This window comes from Salvelinus namaycush, chromosome 24 (genome assembly GCF_016432855.1).
Source record: "Salvelinus namaycush isolate Seneca chromosome 24, SaNama_1.0, whole genome shotgun sequence".
Classification (NCBI taxonomy): Eukaryota; Metazoa; Chordata; class Actinopteri; order Salmoniformes; family Salmonidae; genus Salvelinus; species Salvelinus namaycush.
Genome location: NC_052330.1, coordinates 36,742,515 through 36,769,713, shown reverse-complemented (window position 1 = coordinate 36,769,713; position 27,199 = coordinate 36,742,515). Strand labels below are relative to the sequence as shown.

At 46.8% G+C, this 27,199-nt stretch overlaps 1 protein-coding gene across 1 annotated transcript in view; it reads right to left on the bottom strand.

The window, feature by feature from the left end:
* The window catches only part of snx17 (sorting nexin 17), a 59,661-nt gene that overhangs the window by 14,917 nt on the left and 17,545 nt on the right, over window positions 1-27,199 (bottom strand). Inside the window, exons 2-4 of the mRNA XM_038962704.1 lie at window positions 23,540-23,614; window positions 11,666-11,783; window positions 4,636-4,700 (exon numbers count right to left, since the gene is read on the bottom strand). Of these exons, the coding sequence (XP_038818632.1) occupies window positions 4,636-4,700; window positions 11,666-11,783; window positions 23,540-23,614 (258 nt within the window). The remainder of the gene's footprint in view (window positions 1-4,635; window positions 4,701-11,665; window positions 11,784-23,539; window positions 23,615-27,199) is intronic.

The following is a 27,199-nucleotide window of genomic DNA, read 5'->3' as shown; positions in this document are numbered from 1 at the left end:
GCTCATTGAGCTCTAGCGACTCCTTGTGGCAGGTCGGGTGCCTGCAGGCTGACCACGGTCGTCAGTTGAACGGTGTTTCCTCTGACACGTTGGTGCAGCTGGCTTCCGGGTTAAGCGGGCGGGAGTTAAGAAGCGTGGTTTGGCGGGTCATGTTTCGTAGGACACATGACTCGACCTTCGCCTCTCCTGAGCCCGTTGGGGAGTTGCAGCGATGAGACAAGATGGTAGTCACGAAATTGGGAGAAAAAGGGGATCAAATATATTTTTTTATTATAATACATTTTTTAAATGTTTTTTAAAAAATGAATAAGAAATACATATTTTTTTTTTAAAGTCTAAGCAGCTAACCTTCTGCCTGCTTCCTCCTCCTCTCAGCTTTCGAGCCCATGCTGGGTAAATTAATGTTTAATCTTTCGCTGTCCCCCACTGCTAGACAGGAGGTGTCAGAGTGTATCTGGATTGCTGGGGAAGTGTGTGTGTGTGTGTGTGTGTGTGTGTGTGTGTGTGTGTGTGTGTGTGTGTGTGTGTGTGTGTGTGTGTGTGTGTGTGTGTGTGTGTGTGTGTGTGTGTGGCTGTGTGGCTCCGATGAAGTGCCAAGGCCAGGCTGGCTGGCTGGCTGCTGAGAACTCATTCTCTATTCTGCTGTTGTCCTTTCAGCATGAGGTAGGAGAGGAGGGAGGGGGGGGGGGAAGAGGGAGAGATGAGAGGGAGGATGAAGGGATGCAGAGGAGTGAGAGAGGGGGGGGGAGAGAAAGAGGAGGATGATAAAATAGAGAGATCTAGAGAGAGACACAGGGTGTACACCACCTTGAATGACATATCTGATGAAAGTAGATTTACACCATCCAGCCTAGCAGCACAGCCAGGTCACCTCCTGGGGTGAATGATGGCTCTCAGTTCCATGCTCACACTATCAACCAATAGGAAAACTAGCCTTCACTGAGCAGCTATAGCATCCCGCTATGAGCCAATGGGAACACTAGCATTGATTTATTGTGAACATATCATCAATATTCATTCCAATCAATCATTTCAATGTTCCATCTATATGCTAACAAGCAACTGAGGAAGCAGTTTTCTAGGAAGGGAACGCAGTAAACAAAAAGCTCTGGGTATACCAAACACACACACACACACACACACACACACACACACACACACACACACACACACACACACACACACACACACACACACACACACACACACACACACACACACACACACACACACACACACACACACACACACACACACACACACGCTCCCTGGCTAGATTCTCTCTGTAACGTGCTCTTCTATGTTTTAGAGAATAAATATAAAATACCATTCACGTAAGAATGTTTTTACATCATGACTTGGCATACTGTATGATAGTAATGTACAATAACTCCTCTCACATTTAAAACATCTGTTCTTCATTCGTTTATGGCAGATTACAGTAAAAAAACGTTAGAGAGGATTCAACTCCTACACTGGCTGGGTGTAACTGGGCGGAGAGAGGATTCAACTCCAACACTGGCTGGGTGTAACTGGGCGGAGAGAGGATTCAACTCCAACACTGGCTGGGTGTAACTGGGCGGAGAGAGGATTCAACTCCTACACTGGCTGGGTGTAACTGGGCGGAGAGAAGATTCAACTCCAACACTGGCTGGGTGTAACTGGGCGGAGAGAGGATTCAACTCCAACACTGGCTGGGTGTAACTGGGCGGAGAGAGGATTCAACTCCAACACTGGCTGGGTGTAACTGGGCGGAGAGAGGATTCAACTCCTACACTGGCTGGGTGTAACTGGGCGGAGAGAGGATTCAACTCCAACACTGGCTGGGTGTAACTGGGCGGAGAGAGGATTCAACTCCTACACTGGCTGGGTGTAACTGGGCGGAGAGAGGATTCAACTCCTACACTGGCCGGGTGTAACTAGGCGGAGAGAGGATTCAACTCCTACACTGGCTGGGTGTAACTGGGTGGAGAGAGGATTCAACTCCTACACTGGCTGGGTGTAACTGGGCGGAGAGAGGATTCAACTCCTACACTGGCTGGGTGTAACTAGGCGGAGAGAGGATTCAACTCCTACACTGGCTGGGTGTAACTGGGCGGAGAGAGGATTCAACTCCTACACTGGCTGGGTGTAACTGGGCGGAGAGAGGATTCAACTCCAACACTGGCTGGGTGTAACTGGGCGGAGAGAGGATTCAACTTCTACACTGGCTGGGTGTAACTGGGCGGAGAGAGGATTCAACTCCTACACTGGCTGGGTGTAACTGGGCGGTTCAAACTGACCAATGGTGGTGAGGTTGTGTCACCACAGTGATGTGTCTGAAAGAAATCGGTTAACATATACACTAGAGTTCACACACACGAGAATAGAACGGTATGAGCAGCCTTCCCCCAAAAACCCTGCCTGCATTCTCCACCATGCTGTTTTCTATCCCCTTTTCTATCCCCTTCCACCCAGCCACACACGCACGCACCCACACACGCACGCACCCATCCACGTGTGAACTATGACGAACATTGTGAATGTCAAACTGTGGCTGAAAACTATTACCAAGACTGAAGCCATTACTGAGTCAGCCGTGTGTGTTTGTCTGTGGGTATTTGTGCCACATGGCTGACAGAGCAGCTAACAGCCTGCTGAGGAGTCTGTTTACGTAGAACGGAACTGACACACTTATACACACTGCTGAACACTTGAACTGGACTGACTCTCTGTACCTTAGCACGCACAGCCACTGATGCTACTAGACTTATTTATTATTGCTAAATACTGCACAATGTAAAACACTTGCTCTCCAATCCCCCCCTTCCCGAAACATAAATATTGGTGAGTGCCTTCCTGTATTTATGAAATAATAATAATAATAAATATATATATATAAACTCAGCAAAAAATAAAACATCCCTTTTTCAGGACCCTGTCTTGAGATAATTCGTAAAAAATCCAAATAACTTCACAGATCTTTATTGTAAAGGGTTTAAACACTGTTTCCCCTGCTTGTTCAATGAACCATAAACAATTAATGAACATGCACCTGTGGAACGGTTGTTAAGACACTAACAGCTTACAGACGGTAGGCAATTAAAGTGACAGTTATGAAAACTTAGGACACTAAGGAGGCCTTTCTACTGACTCTGAAAAACACCAAAAGAAAGATGCCCAGGGTCCCTGCTCATCTGCGTGAACGTGCCTTAGGCATGCTGCAAGGAGGCATGAGGACTGCAGATGTGCAACGGGCAATAAATTGCAATGTCCGTACTGTGAGACACCTAAGACAGCGCTATAGGGAGACAGGACGGACAGGTGATCGTCCTCGCAGTGGCAGACCACGTGTAACAACACCTGCACAGGATCGGTACATCCGAACATCACACCTGCGGGACAGGTACAGGATGGCAACAACTGCCCGAGTTACACCAGGGACGCACAATCCCTCCATCAGTGCTCAGACTGTCTGCAATAGACTGAGAGAGGCTGGACTGAGGGCTTGTAGGCCTGTCGTAAGGCAGGTCCTCAACAGACATCACCAGCAACAACGTCGCCTATGGGCACAAACCCACCGTCGCTGGACGAGACAGGACTGGCAAAAAGTGCTCTTCACTGACGAGTCGCGGTTTTGTCTCACCAGGGGTGATGGTCGGATTTGCGTTTATTGTCGAAGGAATGAGCGTTACACCGAGGCCTGTACTCTGGAGCAGGATTGATTTGGAGGTGGAGGGTCCGTCATGGTCTGGGGCGGTGTGTCACAGCATCATCGGACTGAGCTTGTTGTCATTGCAGGCAATCTCAACGCTGTGCGTTACAGGGAAGACATCCTCCTCCCTCATGTGGTACCCTTCCTGCAGGCTCATCCTCACATAACGCCACCAGCCAAACTGCTCGTTCTGTGCGTGATTTCCTGCAAGACAGAAGTGTCAGTGTTCTGCCATGGCCAGCGAAGAGCCCGGATCTCAATCCCATTGAGCACGTCTGGGACCTGTTGGATCGGAGGGTGAGGGCTAGGGGCATTCCCCCCAGAAATGTCCGGGAACTTGCAGATGCCTTGGTGGAAGAGTGGGGTAATGTCTCACAGCAAGAACTAGCAAATCTGGTGCAGTCCATGTGGAGGAGATGCACTGCAGTACTTAATGCAGCTGGTGGCCACACCAGATACTGACTGTTAGTTTTGATTTTGTCTCAGTTGTTAAATTTTGTTATGTTCATACAAATATTTACACGTTTTAAGTTTGCTGAAAATAAAACGCAGTTGACAGTGAGAGGACGTTTATATAAACTCAGTTGACAGTGAGTTTATATATTCTATTCTACCGAGCCATTTGCTTATTATTCATATATTTTCTTATCTCTTATTGTTGTTGCATTATCGAGAGGGAACCTGCAAGGAAGCATTTCATTGGACGGTGTACTCCATGGGCATCAGGTACATACGACTGATATAACTTGAAAACACCCACAGCTTCCTGATGAACTGACACACACGCCTCCTGACGAGACGTCCTACGTAGAACAGAACTGTTCTGAACATAGATCAGCTACGTAAAACAGAACAAATACACAGCCGGGAGGAAAGGACAGCTAGCTACACACAGAACAGTAACAAAGCCAGGGGTAATAACAACTAGCTACAGTACCAACCTGCTGGGCTTTCCTTAGAAAGCTGTTGAACATCTCGGAGGCGCCGAGCATGGGGTCCTGCCGCACTGTTGGAAGAGAGAGAGAGAAGATTATAAGAGAGACACTGGAGATTCTCTTTTTCCCCCTCTCTCACCTGTCCATCTCCTCATTTGAATTCCATGCTGTCACTTGTCCATTCAAACTTAAAAGAAAATTCCACCCAAAAACTATGTTGGTATTTCTTTCATTAGTCCATTGTTGACATAGTCCAAAAATGTTTTGCTTGTCAGCAAATCAGGTTTTCAAGATATGTAACTTTCAAAATACAGAAATCATCCCTGTATGAAATCAAATGATGCATTTTGCATCATCATAAAGTTCCTCAATGAGCTTGACACCTTGATAAGATCATTACCTGACAATATCTCACCACTCATCATACTGGGTGACTTCAACTTCCATACTTCGACTCATTTCTTTCCACCTCTTTCTTTCCCCGGCTATTTTGACCTCACCCTTTTCCCAGTCCCCCTCCCACTCACAAGGCAGGCAATATGCTTGACCTCATCTTTAGGTCAAGCATATTCGCCTACTGATCTCACTGCAACCACCCTCCAGGTCTCTGATCACTACTTTATTTTTCTCTCCCTCGCTCTTCCAACCCTACCCACTCAGCCCCTACCCAGATGGTCATACACCGTCGCAATCTTCGCTCTCTTTCCCCAACTGCTCTCCTCTTCTATCCCATCACCACATCCTTCCCCTAAATCTCCCTCCTGTCTCCTGACTGCCTTGTCGACCCTACTCTCCTCCCTCCCCTCCTGCTCTTTGACTGAGTGACTCACTGAGTGATCACAGAACAGGGCTGCAGGTAGCTGAGGAAAAGTAAACTTCCAGAGGTTCTATCATCCTTCCACTCCCTCCATTCTACATTTTCTTCTTCTGTACCTGCTGCTGAAACCCCTTCCTATCAGTCTAAATTCCAAGCCTCTGCCTCCAACCCTGGGAAACTTCTTCACCTTCTCCCTTCCTTAATCCTCCACCTCCAACGCCTCCCTCCCTTACTGCAGATGACTTTGTCAACCACTTTGAAAAAAAGGTTAACGACATCATTCACTAAGCCAACTGAATCCACTCACAGTGAACTTTCCTATGCCTTGTCCTCTTTCTACCCTCGCTCTCCAGATAAAATCCTGCGACTAATGATGTCCAGCCGCCGGACAATCTGCCCACTCGACCCCATCCCTTCTTCCCTTCTGTAGAGTTTCTCTGGAGACCTTCTCCCAATCCTCATCAACTCTACCCTGACCACTTGCTACGTCCCCTCTCACTTCAAGGTGGCCGGAGTCGCTCCCCTCCTCAAGAAACCAAGACTTGACCCCTCTGACGTCAAAAATGGCAGACTGGTACCCCTTCTTTCTTTTCTTTCCAAAACACTTGAGCGTGCAGTCTCTTACCAACTCTCTCGTTATTTCTCTCAGAATGATGTCTTTGACCCTAACCAGTCAGGCTTCAAGATGGGGTCACTCAACAGAGACTGCTATTCTCTACGCCACGGAGGCTCTCCGCACTACCAAAGCTGACTCTCTCTCCTCATCCTCCTAGATCTATCCGCTGCCTTCAACACCGTGATCCATCAGATCCTCCTTTCCACCCTCTCAGGTCTGGGCGCCTCATGCTTTGCACACTCCCAGAATGCATCCAACCTGGCAGGTCACTCCTACCAGGTGGCGTGGAGAGGATCTGTGTCTACACCACGTGCTCTCACTACTGGTGTCCCCCCGGGCTCGGTTCTAGGCCCTCCTCTCTTTACACGAAGTCACTCGGCTACGTTATATCCACACATGGTCTCTGCTATCATTGCTATGTGGATGACAACTACTTTTCACATTCCCCGCTTCTGATAACCAGGTGGCGACACGCATCTCTGCGTACTTGGTAGATATCTCAGCTTGGATGTTGGCCCACCACCTCAACCTCGACAAGATAGAGCTGCCGAGAAGGCCTGCCCGCTCCAGACCTCTCCATCACAGTTCGGTGTTCCCCTCCCAGGGTGCAAAGAACCTTAGCGTGACCCTGGACCACACCCTGTCGTTCTCTGCAAACGTCATAGTAGTGAATCACTCCTGGGTGTTCATGCTCTACAACATCTGTAGAGTACGACCTTACCTCACACAGGAAGCGGTGTAGGTCCTAATCCGGGTACTCGTCATATCCCATCTGGACTACTGCAACTTATCCAGAAGGCTGCAGCCCGTCAGGTGTTCAACTTTCTCAAGTTCTCCCATGTCATCCTCCGTACACTCCACTGGCTTCAGTCAAAGCTCGCATCCTCTGAAAGACCATGGAATAGCAAGAGGAACTGCCCCTCCCCTACCTTCAGGCTATGCTCAAACCCAACATCCCAACTCATCCCACCTTTGGTCTCTTGGCCATTCCACCCCTACAGGAGGTCAGCTTCTGCTCAGCCCAGTCCAAGTGCTTCCCTATCCGGTCACCCCAAAGGAGGAAACAGCTTCCCCCTGATGCTAAGAGTCCCTGCCCATCTTCCGAAAACGTCTGCAACCCAACCTCAAAGATAATCTTAAAGATATGTCTTACGACTGTGCTGTGGTCGTCTCACCTTGCTATCGTAAAATGTTGCGCGATATATATTCCACAAATCTATCACAGATGGAATATAATCAATCTAATTGTAGGTACACTTTCTTCTCAATTTGAATTATATTTATCAAAAAACTCCTATACCAACAAAACGTTGTGGCTTTGACGTCGAGAAAGTGATATGTCGTATTGGGACTTTTAGTTGGAAGGATGAACCCAATCAGAATGTTTAACAGCAACCTAAATCTGCGGGAATTCCCTTTAAGATGAAAGCACTAACTGTAAATCCCTTTGGATAAGAGAGCCTGCTAAATTACTCAAATGTAAAAGGCAATGTCACTTTTAGATCTGGACCTCATCAATCTGTAGTAGTAGAATATATCTACGTGGACCTCACCAATCTGTAGTATCCACGTAGACCTCACCAATCTGTAGTATCTATGTGGACCTCACCAATCTGTAGTATCCACGTGGACCTCACCAATCTGTAGTATCCACGTGGACCTCACCAATCTGTAGTATCCACGTGGACCTCAACAATCTGTAGTATCCACGTGGACCTCAACAATCTGTAGTATCCACGTGGACCTCACCAATCTGTAGTATCCACGTGGACCTCACCAATCTGTAGTATCCACGTGGACCTCACCAATCTGTAGTATCCACGTGGACCTCACCAATCTGTAGTATCCACGTGGACCTCACCAATCTGTAGTATCCACGTGGACCTCACCAATCTGTAGTATCCACGTGGACCTCACCAATCTGTAGTATCCACGTGGACCTCACCAATCTGTAGTATCTATGTGGACCTCACCAATCTGTAGTATCCACGTGGACCTCACCAATCTGTAGTATCCACGTGGACCTCACCAATCTGTAGTATCCACGTGGACCTCATCAATCTGTAGTATCTACGTGGACCTCATCAATCTGTAGTATCTACGTGGACCTCATCAATCTGTAGTAGTAGGATATCTACGTGGACCTCATCAATCTGTAGTAGTAGGATATCTACGTGGACCTCATCAATCTGTAGTAGTAGTATATCTACGTGGACCTCATCAATCTGTAGTAGTAGTATATCTACGTGGACCTCATCAATCTGTAGTAGTAGGATATCTATGTGGACCTCATCAATCTGTAGTAGTAGGATATCTACGTGGACCTCATCAATCTGTAGTAGTAGTATATCTACGTGGACCTCATCAATCTGTAGTAGTAGGATATCTACGTGGACCTCATCAATCTGTAGTAGTAGGATATCTACGTGGACAATCTGTAGCAACCTGCCTGCAGTGTGTTTGAACGGGGGCCAATCAGGGCCGGCCGACACCACAGATGCGTCACACATACTCTCTTAGTATACTTGAGGACTTTTTGGGGACGAACATTCAAAACCCTACTTTCCCTAACACCCAACACTTATCCCCACCCAGGAAGCGGTCGGTGAACCAGGAAGTGTGTGTGTGTGTGTGTGCTCCCAGACTATGAGAAAATATGCCCCAACAAAGCTTAGGGTTTGTTCTGAGGTAACGGCCAGTACTCGAAGAGGGATACTGGGCACTGCTGCCAGTTCAGTTCCAAGCATGTCTTATCTTTGTGTGTGTGTGTGTGTGTGTGTGTGTGTGTGTGTGTGTGTGTGTGTGTGTGTGTGTGTGTGTGTGTGTGTGTGTGTGTGTGTGTGTTCGGCCACAGTTTACCCATGACCTGCTTGGGGAAGCGTTAGGCCAAAGCGGAGGTTGAGGTCGGGTTGGATGGGGCAACATAACCTAACGTTCTCTTGGATCTTTAACTGAGGAGGAATGAGGAGAAAAAAAAAAAAATGTACATTTTACACCTCCTGACAAGGACCCACACTGAGGGGTGAAACTGGCAAAATAAAAAGGAAAATAGGGATTACTTTTAACTGTCCACTCAACCCTGACAAGTTTCTTTTGGGTACATATTGCACCTAACATAATACAACTTTCCCATTGGTTCTGAGGATCTATCTGGGATAGGAATCTATTGGAACAGTGAGTTGGGTCTGATTTCAGGTGTGTCAGGGGGAAGAGGACAGCCAAGAGGCCTTGGCCCCAAGTAAGTGCTTAGTAGGGTGTGCTCAGAAAAGTATAACACTAGTTCAGACACCTAGAGCTATAGTGTGGCCTACAGACAGACCAGTTTCAGCCTGTACTTATGGTGTTCTCAGATCAGTATTACCTTGAGTCAAAGCCTGTAAAGTAAGCTGCTGCCCACACTAAAACCGCACCAGTCTACAGGCAGACAGTCAGCAACTAACAAGGTATTCTGATACATGGATTGGTCATTCTGGTTGCTATGAGGAAATGTTCCAACAGGAGATCATGAGTCGGCCACTGTTCCTCTATACCGCCCTTTTATTGAGTCAGCTACTGTCTGTTCCACTATACTGCCCTTTTATTGAGTCAGCTACTGTCTGTTCCACTATACTGCCCTTTTATTGAGTCAGCTACTGTCTGCTCTACTATACTGCCCTTTTATTGAGTCAGCTACTGCCTGTTCTACAATACTGCCCTTTTATTGAGTCAGCTACTGTCTGTTCCACTATACTGCCCTTTTATTGAGTCAGCTACTGCCTGTTCTACAATACTGCCCTTTTATTGAGTCAGCTACTGCCTGTTCCTCTATACCGCCCTTTTATTGAGTCAGCTACTGCCTGTTCCTCTATACCGCCCTTTTATTGAGTCAGCTACTGTCTGTTCCTCTATACCGCCCTTTTATTGAGTCAGCTACTGTCTGTTCTACTATACTGCCCTTTTATTGAGTCAGCTACTGCCTGTTCTACAATACTGCCCTTTTATTGAGTCAGCTACTGTCTGTTCCTCTATACCGCCCTTTTATTGAGTCAGCTACTGTCTGTTCTACTATACTGCCCTTTTATTGAGTCAGCTACTGTCTGTTCCTCTATACTGCCCTTTTATTGAGTCAGCTACTGCCTGTTCTACAATACTGCCCTTTTATTGAGTCAGCTACTGTCTGTTCCTCTATACCGCCCTTTTATTGAGTCAGCTACTGTCTGTTCCTCTATACCGCCCTTTTATTGAGTCAGCTACTGTCTGTTCCTCTATACTGCCCTTTTATTGAGTCAGCTACTGTCTGTTCTACAATACTGCCCTTTTATTGAGTCGGCTACTGTCTGTTCCACTATACCGCCCTTTTATTGAGTCAGCTACTGTCTGTTCCTCTATACTACCCTTTTATTGAGTCGGCTACTGTCTGTTCCACTATACCGCCCTTTTATTGAGTCAGCTACTGTCTGTTCCTCTATACTACCCTTTTATTGAGTCGGCTACTGTCTGTTCCACTATACCGCCCTTTTATTGAGTCAGCTACTGTCTGTTCCACTATACCGCCCTTTTATTGAGTCAGCTACTGTCTGTTCCTCTATACTACCCTTTTATTGAGTCAGCTACTGTCTGTTCCTCTATACCGCCCTTTTATTGAGTCAGCTACTGTCTGTTCCTCTATACCGCCCTTTTATTGAGTCGGCTACTGTCTGTTCCTCTATACTGCCCTTTTATTGAGTCAGCTACTGTCTGTTCTACAATACTGCCCTTTTATTAAGTCAGCTACTGTCTGTTCCTCTATACCGCCCTTTTATTGAGTCAGCTACTGTCTGTTCTACAATACTGCCCTTTTATTGAGTCAGCTACTGTCTGTTCCTCTATACCGCCCTTTTATTGAGTCAGCTACTGTCTGTTCCACTATACCGCCCTTTTATTGAGTCAGCTACTGTCTGTTCCTCTATACCGCCCTTTTATTGAGTCAGCTACTGTCTGTTCTACAATACTGCCCTTTTATTGAGTCAGCTACTGTCTGTTCCTCTATACCGCCCTTTTATTGAGTCAGCTACTGTCTGTTCTACAATACTGCCCTTTTATTAAGTCAGCTACTGTCTGTTCCTCTATACTGCCCTTTTATTGAGTCAGCTACTGTCTGTTCCTCTATACCGCCCTTTTATTGAGTCAGCTACTGTCTGTTCTACAATACTGCCCTTTTATTGAGTCAGCTACTGTCTGTTCCACTATACTGCCCTTTTATTCAATCAAGTTTATTTTATATAGCCCTTCGTACATCAGCTAATATCTCGAAGTGCTGTACAGAAACCCAGCCTAAAACCCCAAACAGCAAGCAATGCAGGTGTAGAAGCACGTTGAGTCAGCTACTGTCTCTTCTACTATATCCTCCTCCCCATGGGAAAGGCTGAGGTCACTTCTAGTTTAATTTAGTAGAGATGAATGCGAGACTTTGAATTCAATAATATAAAACCCTCTTTGAAAACAACTAACTTTTCTCTCAACAATACTTGAATTCGAATTTAAATTCTGCTTCTGAATGGAGGTAATAAAAAAAAGTTTTAAAAAAATCGAATGGACCCCAAACTCTGAAATACAGAGCCCAGAACTGAAACATCCTCCCTCACCAGCTTGCATGTATTTCTCCAACAGTTCACGTCTCTGCTCCACATCAGTCGGTGTCAGAGTAAAGATCTTCTTTGGGGGGAAAGCAGGTACCAAGTTGTTGCCATACTCCTTCTTTATCTGGGAGGGGGAAAAAAAGACAAAGAGTTCACCGTCTGAAGCCAATAGGAAAGAAAGGACTTGAGCATTACCATTGTTTTGAAGTACTCGGATTTACAGATCATATCTTAAAATAGTTGACTACTTAAAAAAGTAGTATTCTGAACATTTTATTCAGTCGTGTTAATATAAGTCATGGGTTGAGAGGAACCGAAGTCAGGCCAGAAAACATGGGATATACAGTGGTTCCCCCAGACTGAAGTTAGACCAGGATTTCTGGCCTAAATCTGAAGGTCGTTGGTTAACCTGGTCTAACTCATCTGAAGGTCGGTGGATAACCTGGTCTAACTCATCTGAAGGTCGTTGGATAACCTGGTCTAACTCATCTGAAGGTCGGTGGATAACCTGGTCTAGCTCATCTGAAGGTCGTTGGATAACCTGGTCTACCTCATCTGAAGGTCGGTGGATAACCTGGTCTACCTCATCTGAAGGTCGTTGGATAACCTGGTCTACCTCATCTGAAGGTCGTTGGTTAACCTGGTCTACCTCATCTGAAGGTCGTTGGATAACCTGGTCTAACTCATCTGAAGGTCGTTGGATAACCTGGTCTAACTCATCTGAAGGTCGTTGGATAACCTGGTCTAGCTCATCTGAAGGTCGTTGGATAACCTGGTCTACCTCATCTGAAGGTCGGTGGATAACCTGGTCTACCTCATCTGAAGGTCGTTGGATAACCTGGTCTACCTCATCTGAAGGTCGTTGGATAACCTGGTCTACCTCATCTGAAGGTCGTTGGATAACCTGGTCTACCTCATCTGAAGGTCGTTGGATAACCTGGTCTACCTCATCTGAAGGTCTTGCGTGCAGTTTGAGGATGAATCCCAGGTTTATTTCAAGGCCAGACAGTCTGGTAGAGATGTGGATAGTTTCCATGTAAAACATATGCAGGCAGCACACATCTGGCTTAATACTGTCTAGCCATACTAAGTTTCCTTAGCTCATTACTCACTCGTTCTTATTGAAGTCAGGGACTTTATCGTCATAAGATCTCTGGCTTTGAAACTATATGCTTTGCCTGGCACCCTGAGAATCAACAGAGATCAAACGAAGTTCTAATTCAGATCTGAATAAAGCTATGGGCTAAAAGGCACTGGCGTAGCGTGCATCTGTAGCAACTGCAAGCAGGGGCGGATTGGCCATCTGGCAATTCTGGCAAATGCCAGATGGGCTGGACAATTTTTGTTGTTGGGTGGGCTGATTGTCAATATCAAACTAATATTTTCTATATACATTTAAAAAAAAAACATTTTTTAAAGGTGACATGGCCGCCGATAATAACGCCAAAAAAAAACTACTTTACGCAATTTCTCTATTTATTGTATAACATTTCAAAATGCAATTGCGGGAAAAACAGCTTTGGAAGGTTTGTCGACTTGTCCCTGTTGAAGAGGGGAGGGCCTCAGCTTTCTGTAGATATTATTTCTCAACTTAATATTCAGCTCAATAGCAACTATTTTATAACCAAGCTATTTGATAAGGCTTTGAGATATGGAGTGACACGAGCGAGAAATGCGCACTGGCAATTGCGAGGGCATAGGTCTAAAAGGTATCATGGGTAGTAGCCTACAACTGGAAAGGTTTTCTGGGACATCTACTGTTGGATGAATACATGGCAACAGTGGATAATATATTTAGAGTTAGATTAGCCTATGATTTTAATTAGTATTCATACACCTTGACTTATTCCACATTTTGTTGTGTTACAGCCGGAATTAAACATGTATTAAATAGATTGGTTTCAGCCATCCCCACACAATACCCCATAATGACTAAGTGAAAAAAAAAGTTTTTGAAAATGTACCAAATTTATTGCAGGAAAAAGTAAATAAAATGGGGTGAAGTTGATGACGTCCGCAGTACTGTGGGTTGTTGTGGGTAAAATGCCAGGGCTGAATTCTTGTCCTAGTCCGCCCCTGACTGCAAGGTGCTTTTCACTGATATGCTGCCCTACCTCTCTCTCATGCATACAGATCAGTCTTGTAAATCTATACACAGACACTTCACACCGTCTGAAAGGGCACCCTCTATCCCCTATATAGGGCACTACTTTTGACCAGGGTCCCCGTAGAGAATAGGGTGCCATTTTGGACACAGCCTCAGACAGATCAGATGAATGGGTCCTTCGAAATGTAGACGAGGCTACAAACTCCCACGGGCCTCTCCACACCACAGCCGTCACTAGGAATAACACTCACACCCCCATTTAACATCCCCTTCCATCACCAGTACCTGTAAGAACATTCAGGAGGAATGGGTTTGTATTGCAGTTTTGACATTGTCCAGGAGGAATGGGTTTGTACTGTAGTGTTAACAGTGTCCAGGAGGAATGGGTTTGTATTGTAGTGTTGACAGTTTCCAGGAGGAATGGGTTTGTACTGTAGTGTTAACAGTGTCCAGGAGGAATGGGTTTGTACTGTAGTGTTAACAGTGTCCAGGAGGAATGGGTTTGTACTGTAGTGTTGACAGTTTCCAGGAGGAATGGGTTTGTACTGTAGTGTTAACAGTGTCCAGGAGGAATGGGTTTGTACTGTAGTGTTGACAGTGTCCAGGAGGAACGGGTTTGTATTGTAGTGTTGACAGTTTCCAGGAGGAATGGGTTTGTACTGTAGTGTTGACAGTTTCCAGGAGGAATGGGTTTGTACTGTAGTGTTGACAGTGTCCAGGAGGATGGGGTTTGTACTGTAGTGTTGACAGTGTCCAGGAGGAATGGGTTTGTACTGTAGTGTTGACAGTGTCCAGGAGGAATGGGTTTGTACTGTAGTGCTGACAGTGTCCAGGAGGAATGGGTTTGTACTGTAGTGTTGCCAGTGTCCAGGAGGATGGGGTTTGTACTGTAGTGTTGACAGTGTCCAGGAGGAATGGGTTTGTACTGTAGTGTTGACAGTGTCCAGGAGGAATGGGTTTGTACTGTAGTGCTGACAGTGTCCAGGAGGAATGGGTTTGTACTGTAGTGCTGACAGTGTCCAGGAGGAATGGGTTTGTACTGTAGTGTTGACAGTGTCCAGGAGGAATGGGTTTGTACTGTAGTGTTGACAGTGTCCAGGAAGAATGGGTTTGTACTGTAGTGTTGACAGTGTCCAGGAGGAATGGGTTTGTACTGTAGTGTTGACAGTGTCCAGGAGGAATGGGTTTGTATTGTAGTGTTGACAGTGTCCAGGAGGAATGGGTTTGTACTGTAGTGTTGACAGTGTCCAGGAGGAATGGGTTTGTATTGTAGTGTTGACAGTGTCCAGGAGGAATGGGTTTGTAGTGTTGACAGTGTCCAGGAGGAATGGGTTTGTACTGTAGTGTTGACAGTGTCCAGGAGGAATGGGTTTTTACTGTAGTGTTGACAGTGTCCAGGAGGAATGGGTTTGTACTGTAGTGTTGACAGTGTCCAGGAGGAATGGGTTTGTACTGTAGTGTTGACAGTGTCCAGGAGGAATGGGTTTGTACTGTAGTGTTGACAGTGTCCAGGAGGAATGGGTTTTTACTGTAGTGTTGACAGTGTCCAGGAGGAATGGGTTTGTACTGTAGTGTTGACAGTGTCCAGGAGGAATGGGTTTGTACTGTAGTGTTGACAGTGTCCAGGAGGAATGGGTTTGTACTGTAGTGTTGACAGTGTCCAGGAGGAATGGGTTTGTACTGTACTGTTGACAGTGTCCATGAGGAACGGGTTTGTACTGTAGTGTTGACAGTGTCCAGGAGGAATGGGTTTGTATTGTAGTGTTGACAGTGTCCAGGAGGAATGGGTTTGTATTGTAGTGTTGACAGTGTCCAGGAGGAATGGGTTTGTACTGTAGTGTTGACAGTGTCCAGGAGGAATGGGTTTGTATTGTAGTGTTGACAGTGTCCATGAGGAATGGGTTTGTATTGTAGTGTTGACAGTGTCCAGGAGGAATGGGTTTGTATTGTAGTGTTGACAGTGTCCAGGAGGAATGGGTTTGTATTGTAGTGTTGACAGTGTCCAGGAGGAATGGGTTTGTATTGTAGTGTTGACAGTGTCCAGGAGGAATGGGTTTGTATTGTAGTGTTGACAGTGTCCAGGAGGAATGGGTTTGTACTGTAGTGTTGACAGTGTCCAGGAGGAATGGGTTTGTATTGTAGTGTTGACAGTGTCCATGAGGAATGGGTTTGTATTGTACTGTTGACAGTGTCCAGGAGGAATGGGTTTGTACTGTAGTGTTGACAGTGTCCAGGAGGAATGGGTTTGTATTGTAGTGTTGACAGTGTCCATGAGGAATGGGTTTGTAGTGTTGACAGTGTCCAGGAGGAATGGGTTTGTACTGTAGTGTTGACAGTGTCCAGGAGGAATGGGTTTGTACTGTTGACAGTGTCCAGGAGGAATGGGTTTGTACTGTAGTGTTGACAGTGTCCAGGAGGAATGGGTTTGTACTGTAGTGTTGACAGTGTCCAGGAGGAATGGGTTTGTACTGTAGTGTTGACAGTGTCCAGGAGGAATGGGTTTGTACTGTAGTGTTGACAGTGTCCAGGAGGAATGGGTTTGTACTGTAGTGTTGACAGTGTCCAGGAGGAATGGGTTTGCATTGCATGGTTGACAGTGTCCAGGAGGAATGGGTTTGTACTGTAGTGTTGACAGTGTCCAGGAGGAATGGGTTTGTACTGTAGTGTTGACAGTGTCCAGGAGGAATGGGTTTGTACTGCAGTGTTGACAGTGTCCAGGAGGAATGGGTTTGTACTGTAGTGTTGACAGTGTCCAGGAGGAATGGGTTTGTATTGCAGTGTTGACAGTGTCCAGGAGGAATGGGTTTGTACTGTAGTGTTGACAGTGTCCAGGAGGAACGGGTTTGTACTGTAGTGTTGACAGTGTCCAGGAGGAACGGGTTTGTACTCTAGTGTTGACAGTGACTACTGACAGATGAGGCTGAGGAAATGATACTAGTGTCTATACAAAATGCACATTAAGACGTGCTCAACTCTTACTTAGAGCATTTTTTTACCGCAGCAAGTTCAAACCTGGTTTCAAAAGAGACGTCTCACCTTGTTGTTACTGCTGAAAACACGTCATTATTTTCAGTATTTTAGTTGATTTGTAAGTGATGGTCAGCGGTGTTTTCATACCAGTGGAAGCTATGCGGAGCTCCAGGTGATCAGATGGGGGCGGTAACCAGGGGTGTATTATTCACAAAGAGCAGCATTAACATTCACATTCTGTCAGATGTAAACTGGACGGAGTGGCACCGCAATTAAAACAGAGGTTGGCGTGGTTACAGGGAAACGTGCGCCACGGCAATCCGTGGGGTAGTACCGTGACTACCATAACAGTCAGATGTGACCGTGACTCAGTTCCAAACGGCACCCTATTCCCCATCTAGTGGTCAAAAGTAGCGCACTCTAAATAGGCAATAGGGTGCCATTTGGAACAAGCGCGTGTGCGTATTCCATCCCATGCAGTGTTACCTAGCAACGGCAGCTGTGGAGTGTGTATAGAACACAGCCTTGACGACGGAGAACCTGTTGTTCCTTTCCTTGATCATGTGTATTGATGCAGGACCACGAGTGACAGTGAAGTGCAGCCTTACATACAGCGGTGAGATGATACAGCTACTGTAGCAGTGGCCAGATGATACAGCTACTGTAGCAGTGGCCAGATGTCACAGCTACTGTAGCAGTGGCCAGATGTCACAGCTACTGTAGCAGTGGCCAGATGATACAGCTACTGTAGCAGTGGTGAGATGTCACAGCTACTGTAGCAGTGGCCAGATGATACAGCTACTGTAACAGTGGCCAGATGATACAGCTACTGTAGCAGTGGTCAGATGATACAGCTACTGTAACAGTGGCCAGATGATACAGCTACTGTAACAGTGGCCAGATGATACAGCTACTGTAGCAGTGGCCAGATGATACAGCTACTGTAACAGTGGCCAGATGATACAGCTACTGTAGCAGTGGTCAGATGTCACAACTACTGTAGCAGTGGTCAGATGTCACAACTACTGTAGCAGTGGTCAGATGTCACAACTACTGTAGCAGTGGCCAGATGATACAGCTACTGTAGCAGTGGCCAGATGATACAGCTACTGTAGCAGTGGCCAGATGATACAGCTACTGTAACAGTGGCCAGATGATACAGCTACTGTAGCAGTGGTCAGATGTCACAACTACTGTAGCAGTGGTCAGATGTCACAACTACTGTAGCAGTGGTCAGATGTCACAACTACTGTAGCAGTGGCCAGATGATACAGCTACTGTAGCAGTGGCCAGATGATACAGCTACTGTAGCAGTGGTGAGATGTCACAGCTACTGTAGCAGTGGCCAGATGATACAGCTACTGTAGCAGTGGTGAGATGTCACAGCTACTGTAGCAGTGGCCAGATGATACAACTACTGTAGCAGTGGCCAGATGATACAGCTACTGTAGCAGTGGTCAGATGTCACAACTACTGTAGCAGTGGTCAGATGATACAGCTACTGTAGCAGTGGTCAGATGATACAGCTACTGTAGCAGTGGCCAGATGATACAGCTACTGTAGCAGTGGCCAGATGATACAGCTACTGTAGCAGTGGCCAGATGATACAGCTACTGTAGCAGTGGCCAGATGATACAGCTACTGTAGCAGTGGCCAGATGATACAGCTACTGTAACAGTGGCCAGATGATACAGCTACTGTAGCAGTGGTCAGATGATACAGCTACTGTAGCAGTGGCCAGATGATACAGCTACTGTAGCAGTGGCCAGATGATACAGCTACTGTAACAGTGGCCAGATGATACAGCTACTGTAGCAGTGGCCAGATGATACAGCTACTGTAGCAGTGGCCAGATGATACAGCTACTGTAACAGTGGCCAGATGATACAGCTACTGTAGCAGTGGTCAGATGTCACAGCTACTGTAGCAGTGGTCAGATGTCACAGCTACTGTAACAGTGGCCAGATGATACAGCTACTGTAGCAGTGGTCAGATGATACAGCTACTGTAGCAGTGGCCAGATGATACAGCTACTGTAGCAGTGGCCAGATGTCACAGCTACTGTAGCAGTGGCCAGATGATACAGCTACTGTAGCAGTGGTCAGATGATACAGCTACTGTAGCAGTGGCCAGATGTCACAGCTACTGTAGCAGTGGCCAGATGATACAGCTACTGTAGCAGTGGCCAGATGTCACAGCTACTGTAGCAGTGGTCAGATGATACAGCTACTGTAGCAGTGGCCAGATGATACAGCTACTGTAGCAGTGGCCAGATGTCACAGCTACTGTAGCAGTGGCCAGATGTCACAGCTACTGTAGCAGTGGCCAGATGATACAGCTACTGTAGCAGTGGCCAGATGATACAGCTACTGTAGCAGTGGCCAGATGATACAGCTACTGTAGCAGTGGCCAGATGATACAGCTACTGTAGCAGTGGCCAGATGATACAGCTACTGTAGCAGTGGTCAGATGTCACATCTACTGTAGCAGTGGTCAGATGTCACAGCTACTGTAGCAGTGGCCAGATGATACAGCTGTCAGATGATACAGCTACTGTAGCAGTGGTCAGATGTCACAGCTACTGTAGCAGTGGCCAGATGTCACAGCTACTGTAGCAGTGGCCAGATGATACAGCTGTCAGATGATACAGCTACTGTAGCAGTGGCCAGATGATACAGCTGTCAGATGATACAGCTACTGTAGCAGTGGTCAGATGATACAGCTACTGTAGCAGTGGCCAGATGTCACAGCTACTGTAGCAGTGGCCAGATGATACAGCTACTGTAGCAGTGGCCAGATGATACAACTACTGTAGCAGTGGTCAGATGATACAGCTACTGTAACAGTGGCCAGATGATACAGCTACTGTAACAGTGGCCAGATGTCACAGCTACTGTAGCAGTGGCCAGATGATACAGCTACTGTAGCAGTGGTCAGATGATACAGCTACTGTAGCAGTGGCCAGATGATACAGCTACTGTAGCAGTGGCCAGATGTCACAGCTACTGTAGCAGTGGTCAGATGTCACAGCTACTGTAGCAGTGGCCAGATGATACAGCTGTCAGATGATACAGCTACTGTAGCAGTGGCCAGATGATACAGCTGTCAGATGATACAGCTACTGTAGCAGTGGTCAGATGATACAGGTGGTCAGATGATACAGCTACTGTAGCAGTGGTCAGATGATACAGCTACTGTAGCAGTGGCCAGATGTCACAGCTACTGTAGCAGTGGTCAGATGATACAGCTACTGTAGCAGTGGCCAGATGATACAGCTACTGTAGCAGTGGTCAGATGATACAGCTACTGTAGCAGCGGCCAGATGATACAGCTACTGTAACAGTGGTCAGATGATACAGCTACTGTAGCAGTGGTCAGATGATACAGCTACTGTAACAGTGGCCAGATGTCACAGCTACTGTAGCAGTGGCCAGATGATACAGCTGTCAGATGATACAGCTACTGTAGCAGTGGCCAGATGATACAGCTACTGTAACAGTGGTCAGATGATACAGCTACTGTAACAGTGGCCAGATGTCACAGCTACTGTAGCAGTGGCCAGATGATACAGCTGTCAGATGATACAGCTACTGTAGCAGTGGCCAGATGATACAGCTGTCAGATGATACAGCTACTGTAGCAGTGGTCAGATGATACAGCTACTGTAGCAGTGGCCAGATGTCACAGCTACTGTAGCAGTGGCCAGATGATACAGCTACTGTAGCAGTGGCCAGATGATACAGCTACTGTAGCAGTGGCCAGATGATACAGCTACTGTAGCAGTGGTCAGATGATACAGCTACTGTAACAGTGGCCAGATGATACAGCTACTGTAACAGTGGCCAGATGTCACAGCTACTGTAGCAGTGGCCAGATGATACAGCTGTCAGATGATACAGCTACTGTAGCAGTGGCCAGATGATACAGCTACTGTAACAGTGGCCAGATGTCACAGCTACTGTAGCAGTGGCCAGATGATACAGCTACTGTAGCAGTGGTCAGATGATACAGCTACTGTAGCAGTGGTCAGATGATACAGCTACTGTAGCAGTGGCCAGATGATACAGCTACTGTAGCAGTGGTCAGATGATACAGCTACTGTAGCAGTGGCCAGATGTCACAGCTACTGTAGCAGTGGCCAGATGATACAGCTACTGTAGCAGTGGTCAGATGATACAGCTACTGTAACAGTGGCCAGATGTCACAGCTACTGTAGCAGTGGCCAGATGTCACAGCTACTGTAGCAGTGGTCAGATGATACAGCTACTGTAACAGTGGCCAGATGATACAGCTACTGTAACAGTGGCCAGATGTCACAGCTACTGTAACAGTGGCCAGATGATACAGCTACTGTAGCAGTGGCTAGATGATACAGCTACTGTAGCAGTGGCCAGATGTCACAGCTACTGTAGCAGTGGTCAGATGTCACAGCTACTGTAGCAGTGGCCAGATGATACAGCTACTGTAGCAGTGGTCAGATGATACAGCTACTGTAGCAGTGGTCAGATGTCACAACTACTGTAGCAGTGGCCAGATGATACAGCTACTGTAGCAGTGGCCAGATGATACAGCTACTGTAACAGTGGCCAGATGATACAGCTACTGTAGCAGTGGTCAGATGATACAGCTACTGTAACAGTGGTCAGATGATACAGCTACTGTAACAGTGGCCAGATGATACAGCTACTGTAACAGTGGTCAGATGATACAGCTACTGTAACAGTGGCCAGATGTCACAGCTACTGTAGCAGTGGCCAGATGATACAGCTGTCAGATGATACAGCTACTGTAGCAGTGGCCAGATGATACAGCTGTCAGATGATACAGCTACTGTAACAGTGGCCAGATGATACAGCTACTGTAGCAGTGGCCAGATGTCACAGCTACTGTAGCAGTGGCCAGATGATACAGCTGTCAGATGATACAGCTACTGTAACAGTGGCCAGATGATACAGCTACTGTAGCAGTGGCCAGATGATACAGCTACTGTAGCAGTGGTCAGATGATACAGCTACTGTAGCAGTGGTCAGATGATACAGCTACTGTAGCAGTGGTCAGATGATACAGCTACTGTAGCAGTGGCCAGATGTCACAGCTACTGTAGCAGTGGTCAGATGATACAGCTACTGTAGCAGTGGCCAGATGATACAGCTACTGTAGCAGTGGCCAGATGATACAGCTACTGTAGCAGTGGCCAGATGTCACAGCTACTGTAACAGTGGCCAGATGTCACAGCTACTGTAGCAGTGGTCAGATGATACAGCTACTGTAACAGTGGCCAGATGATACAGCTACTGTAGCAGTGGTCAGATGATACAGCTACTGTAGCAGTGGCCAGATGATACAGCTACTGTAGCAGTGGTCAGATGTCACAACTACTGTAGCAGTGGTCAGATGTCACAACTACTGTAGCAGTGGCCAGATGATACAGCTACTGTAGCAGTGGTCAGATGATACAGCTACTGTAGCAGTGGCCAGATGTCACAGCTACTGTAGCAGTGGCCAGATGATACAGCTACTGTAGCAGTGGCCAGATGTCACAGCTACTGTAGCAGTGGCCAGATGTCACAGCTACTGTAGCAGTGGCCAGATGATACAGCTACTGTAGCAGTGGCCAGATGTCACAGCTACTGTAGCAGTGGCCAGATGATACAGCTACTGTAGCAGTGGTCAGATGTCACAGCTACTGTAGCAGTGGTCAGATGTCACAGCTACTGTAACAGTGGCCAGATGATACAGCTACTGTAGCAGTGGTCAGATGATACAGCTACTGTAGCAGTGGCCAGATGATACAGCTACTGTAGCAGTGGCCAGATGATACAGCTACTGTAGCAGTGGTCAGATGATACAGCTACTGTAGCAGTGGCCAGATGTAGGAAGAGACCAGAGGATGCTAGTTAGCCCTTGTTCAGGCTACTACCCATTTGGTATCATAGCAACCTACATCTAAGACAAAGTCCTTCCTTATTAGGTCCTAAAAGGACCTTTCAATTTCATTTTTCATTTCTTTTTATACACATTATTTCTGGGCTAACAAGCTCTACTTCCTCTGTAACATTTTCAGACTGACTGTAGGGAGTCCGTCTACAGTTTCTCAACAGGTAAAAGAGAAGACAATTAACAAGGGCAAGAAGAACATTCTTTCCGTGTCACGCCTACCACTTTTTAAACTCTAACCGCTTCGTTACGTATTCTAGCATGAACTAGCTTGAACACCCAGGCTCCAGGTTGGTTCCAGTTCTGGTTCAAGGCTGAACATCAAGCAGAACAGTTGTAATAGTTAGAGACGTGAGGCCACGGTGAGGAAATGGCCGGTGACAGCGTTGAGGTGATGTTTTGACGTTCATAGCAGTGTTAACCCCTGGCCCTGACCATTGCTGACGTTTGGAGGTGGGGGGCCCCCCTTTGTCCAGCTCGATTGACGCTCCCACCTAAAAGACCTTGGCCTTAATTGGTTTCAATTGAAGCCTTGGGCCTGCATTTACATGGGCTACGTTTACACAGGCAGCCCAATTCTGATCTTTTGCCCAATTATTGGCAAAAGAGCTGATCTGATTGGTCAAAAGATTAATTAGTAGGGAAAGATCAGAATTGGGCTGCCTGTGTAAAATCAGTCAAATCCTCTCAAGAGTACGATTGTTGATCTCAGATCAGTTTTGCCTTATAGATCATAATGAATAAGATGACTTGCCTGGCTAGAGAAGTCGGGAATAATTCAGTCTGAGTCATCAGGCAATAAGATGACATGTTGAAGGGTTGATCTGGTCCTAGATTAGCACTCAGAGGAATATATTGTATTGTACCTGTTCGTGTAGTCCCAGGAGCTGACTGTAGCGAACCCGACAGTGGAGAACCCCGTTCACATGGATGTTGTAGGCCTGAAGGAGACATGTGGAGAGAGGAAGTAGTGAGTATAGCTTCTAACTGAGCTGGAAGACAACTCAAAAGGGGTCTGCCCCGGTACGAAACAAAAAGGGTCTGCCCCGGTACGAAACAAAAAGGGTCTGCCCCGGTACGAAACAAAAAGGGTCTGCCCCGGTACGAAACAAAAAGGGTCTGCCCCGGTACAAAACAAAAAGGGTCTGCCATGGTACGAAACAAAAAGGGTCTGCCCCGGTACGAAACAAAAAGGGTCTGCCCCGGTACGAAACAAAAAGGGTCTGCCCCGGTACGAAACAAAAAGGGTCTGCCCCGGTACGTAACAAAAAGGGTCTGCCATGGTACGAAACAAAAAGGGTCTGCCCCGGTACAAAACAAAAAGGGTCTGCCCCGGTACAAAACAAAAAGGGTCTGCCCCGGTACAAAACAAAAAGGGTCTGCCCCGGTACGTAACAAAAAGGGTCTGCCATGGTACGAAACAAAAAGGGTCTGCCCCGGTACAAAACAAAAAGGGTCTGCCCCGGTACAAAACAAAAAGGGTCTGCCATGGTACGAAACAAAAAGGGTCTGCCCCGGTACGTAACAAAAAGGGTCTGCCATGGTACAAAACAAAAAGGGTCTGCCCCGGTACGAAACAAAAAGGGTCTGCCCCGGTACGTAACAAAAAGGGTCTGCCATGGTACGAAACAAAAAGGGTCTGCCCCGGTACAAAACAAAAAGGGTCTGCCCCGGTACGTAACAAAAAGGGTCTGCCATGGTACGAAACAAAAAGGGTCTGCCCCGGTACAAAACAAAAAGGGTCTGCCCCGGTACGTAACAAAAAGGGGTCTGCCCCGGTACGAAACAAAAAGGGTCTGCCCCGGTATGTAACAAAAAGGGTCTGCCCCGGTACGTAACAAAAAGGGTCTGCCCCGGTACGTAACAAAAAGGGTCTGCCCCGGTACGTAACAAAAAGGGTCTGCCCCGGTACGTAACAAAAAGGGTCTGCCCCGGTACAAAACAAAAAGGGTCTGCCCCGGTACAAAACAAAAAGGGTCTGCCATGGTACAAAAAGCCCCAGCCTCAAAGACTAGGATCGATGTGCAGACAGACAGTTAAATGTCAGGTGAACAGATAGACAGCCTGTTGTGGATCGATAGATTTGGCTGGGTGGGAAAAAAAAAAAAAATGGAGACTATGCCCAGCAAACGCTATGGAGACGCAGTAATGATCTGTTCTAAATCAACATTTAGGACGTAAACTAAGCAGACATTTGTAAGTGATTGAGAGTTTGGAACCTCTCTACAAGACTTATCGACTTAGGGAGGAGAGAACTTGTTTATAGACCAAGAGTCGGAGTTTCACTTCTTATATCAAACAACAACAATTGAACTGCCTTGAAGTTCAATCAGCACTTCCTCCACACTGGGGGGAGGGGTGCTAGTGATGCTCGACTCGTACACTACATTTTAATAATGGAAACTAGGCGGGCATCCGAAATGGCACCCTATTCCCTATTTTAGGGGCACTACTTTTAACTAAGGCCTGTAAAGGGGTCTGGTCAAAAGTAGTGCACTATATATGTAATAGGGTGCCATTTTGGACACACCCTAAGCTTAATTTAGTGTTGCTGCTTTTAGCTAAAACAATACTTTTCACTTTCAATTACATTGTGGATACAAGTGCGAATACACACACACTACATCTTTCATCCACACAGACAGTGTTTATATTATGCAGTGGCCAATAACACAGTGTTATGAATGAAAGTGTTTCAATGCCAGAAGTTGACTTTTTGCTGAACTTCCCTGTTTGTTTTGACAAGAGCCATCATTGGCTCCTCCTACGCAACAGCAACAGTTTGGAATCAACAACAGACAGTCATGTGATTGAGGTCAGAAGTAGAGTCTAATCACCGGCAGGTGAAGCTAATTCGAACCGTTATTTTTCCATTGTTGGAAGGCTTCAATAATATGATTTTTTTTTATTGGAGCACTGAACTGTTTGGTATGATAACAAACCACAGAGCCAACCCACTGCCCTCTCCTTAGCCAACCCCCTGCCCTCTCCTTAGCCAACCCCTGCCCTCTCCTTAGCCAACCCCCTGCCCTCTCCTTAGCCAACCCCCTGCCCTCTCCTTAGCCAACCCCCTGCCCTCTCCTTAGCCAACCCCCTGCCCTCTCCTTAGCCAACCCCCTGCCCTCTCCTTAGCCAACCCCCTGCCCTCTCCTTAGCCAACCCCCTGCCCTCTCCTTAGCCAACCCCCTGCCCTCTCCTTAGCCAACCCACTGCCCTCTCCTTAGCCAACCCCCTGCCCTCTCCTTAGCCAACCCCCTGCCCTCTCCTTAGCCAACCCCCTGCCCTCTCCTTAGCCAAAACATATCACAGGAATGCAATGCAGAGTCGTAGACAGACAGCCTCTGGCAGTGGTCAATTCAACAACACAGTCCGGAACTATACTGTGTATAAAATGAGAACAGACTTCTGTTCTGTGACTTGAGTCTGCACAGGGACCCCCGACCAGGCAAACTGGAGACCCAGGAACCCCCATAATATGTATATATAAAAATAAATAAAAATAAGTCATGTATTGTCAAATCAGGTGAATGAAAATGGCAGGTAGAAGTTAAACTTTAAAAAAGAGATTTGACAGACAGTGTCATTATTTTGACCTTCCCACAGTTCACTGGAAGAGGAAGTGTAATCTTTAACAGCCTATTAGCTAGAAAGGTAACATGGCAGCAGAAAACATTTTTCAGTTTTGAAGCTAATGTCCTGCAATTCTATGCATTTTGCCAAGCAGCTGGTTCTAGGCCCAGACTGTCTTCAGAAAGCAGCTGATCCTAGGCCCAGAATGTCTTCAGAAAGCAGCTGATCCTAGGCCCAGAATGTTGTCAGAAAGCAGCTGATCCTAGGCCCAGACTGTCTTCAGAAAGCAGCTGATCCTAGGCCCAGACTGTCTTCAGAAAGCAACTGATCCTAGGCCCAGAATGTCTTCAGAAAGCAGCTGGTTCTAGGCCCAGACTGTCTTCAGAAAGCAGCTGGTTCTAGGCCCAGACTGTCTTCAGAAAGCAGCTGGTTCTAGGCCCAGACTGTCTTCAGAAAGCAGCTGGTTCTAGGCCCAGACTGTCTTCAGAAAGCAGCTGATCCTAGGCCCAGAATGTCTTCAGAAAGCAGCTGATCCTAGGCCCAGAATGTCTTCAGAAAGCAGCTGATCCTAGGCCCAGAATGTCTTCAGAAAGCAGCTAATCCTAGGCCCAGACTGTCTTCAGAAAGCAGCTGGTTCTAGGCCCAGACTGTCTTCAGAAAGCAACTGATCCTAGGCCCAGAATGTCTTCAGAAAGCAGCTGTTCCTAGGCCCAGAATGTCTTCAGAAAGCAGCTGATCCTAGTCCCAGACTGTCTTCAGAAAGCAGCTGTTCCTAGGCCCAGAATGTCTTCAGAAAGCAGCTAATCCTAGGCCCAGACTGTCTTCAGAAAGCAGCTGGTTCTAGGCCCAGACTGTCTTCAGAAAGCAGCTGATCCTAGGCCCAGAATGTCTTCAGAAAGCAGCTGATCCTAGGCCCAGACTGTCTAACTTGGTGATGATGAAAGATGGTTATCTGG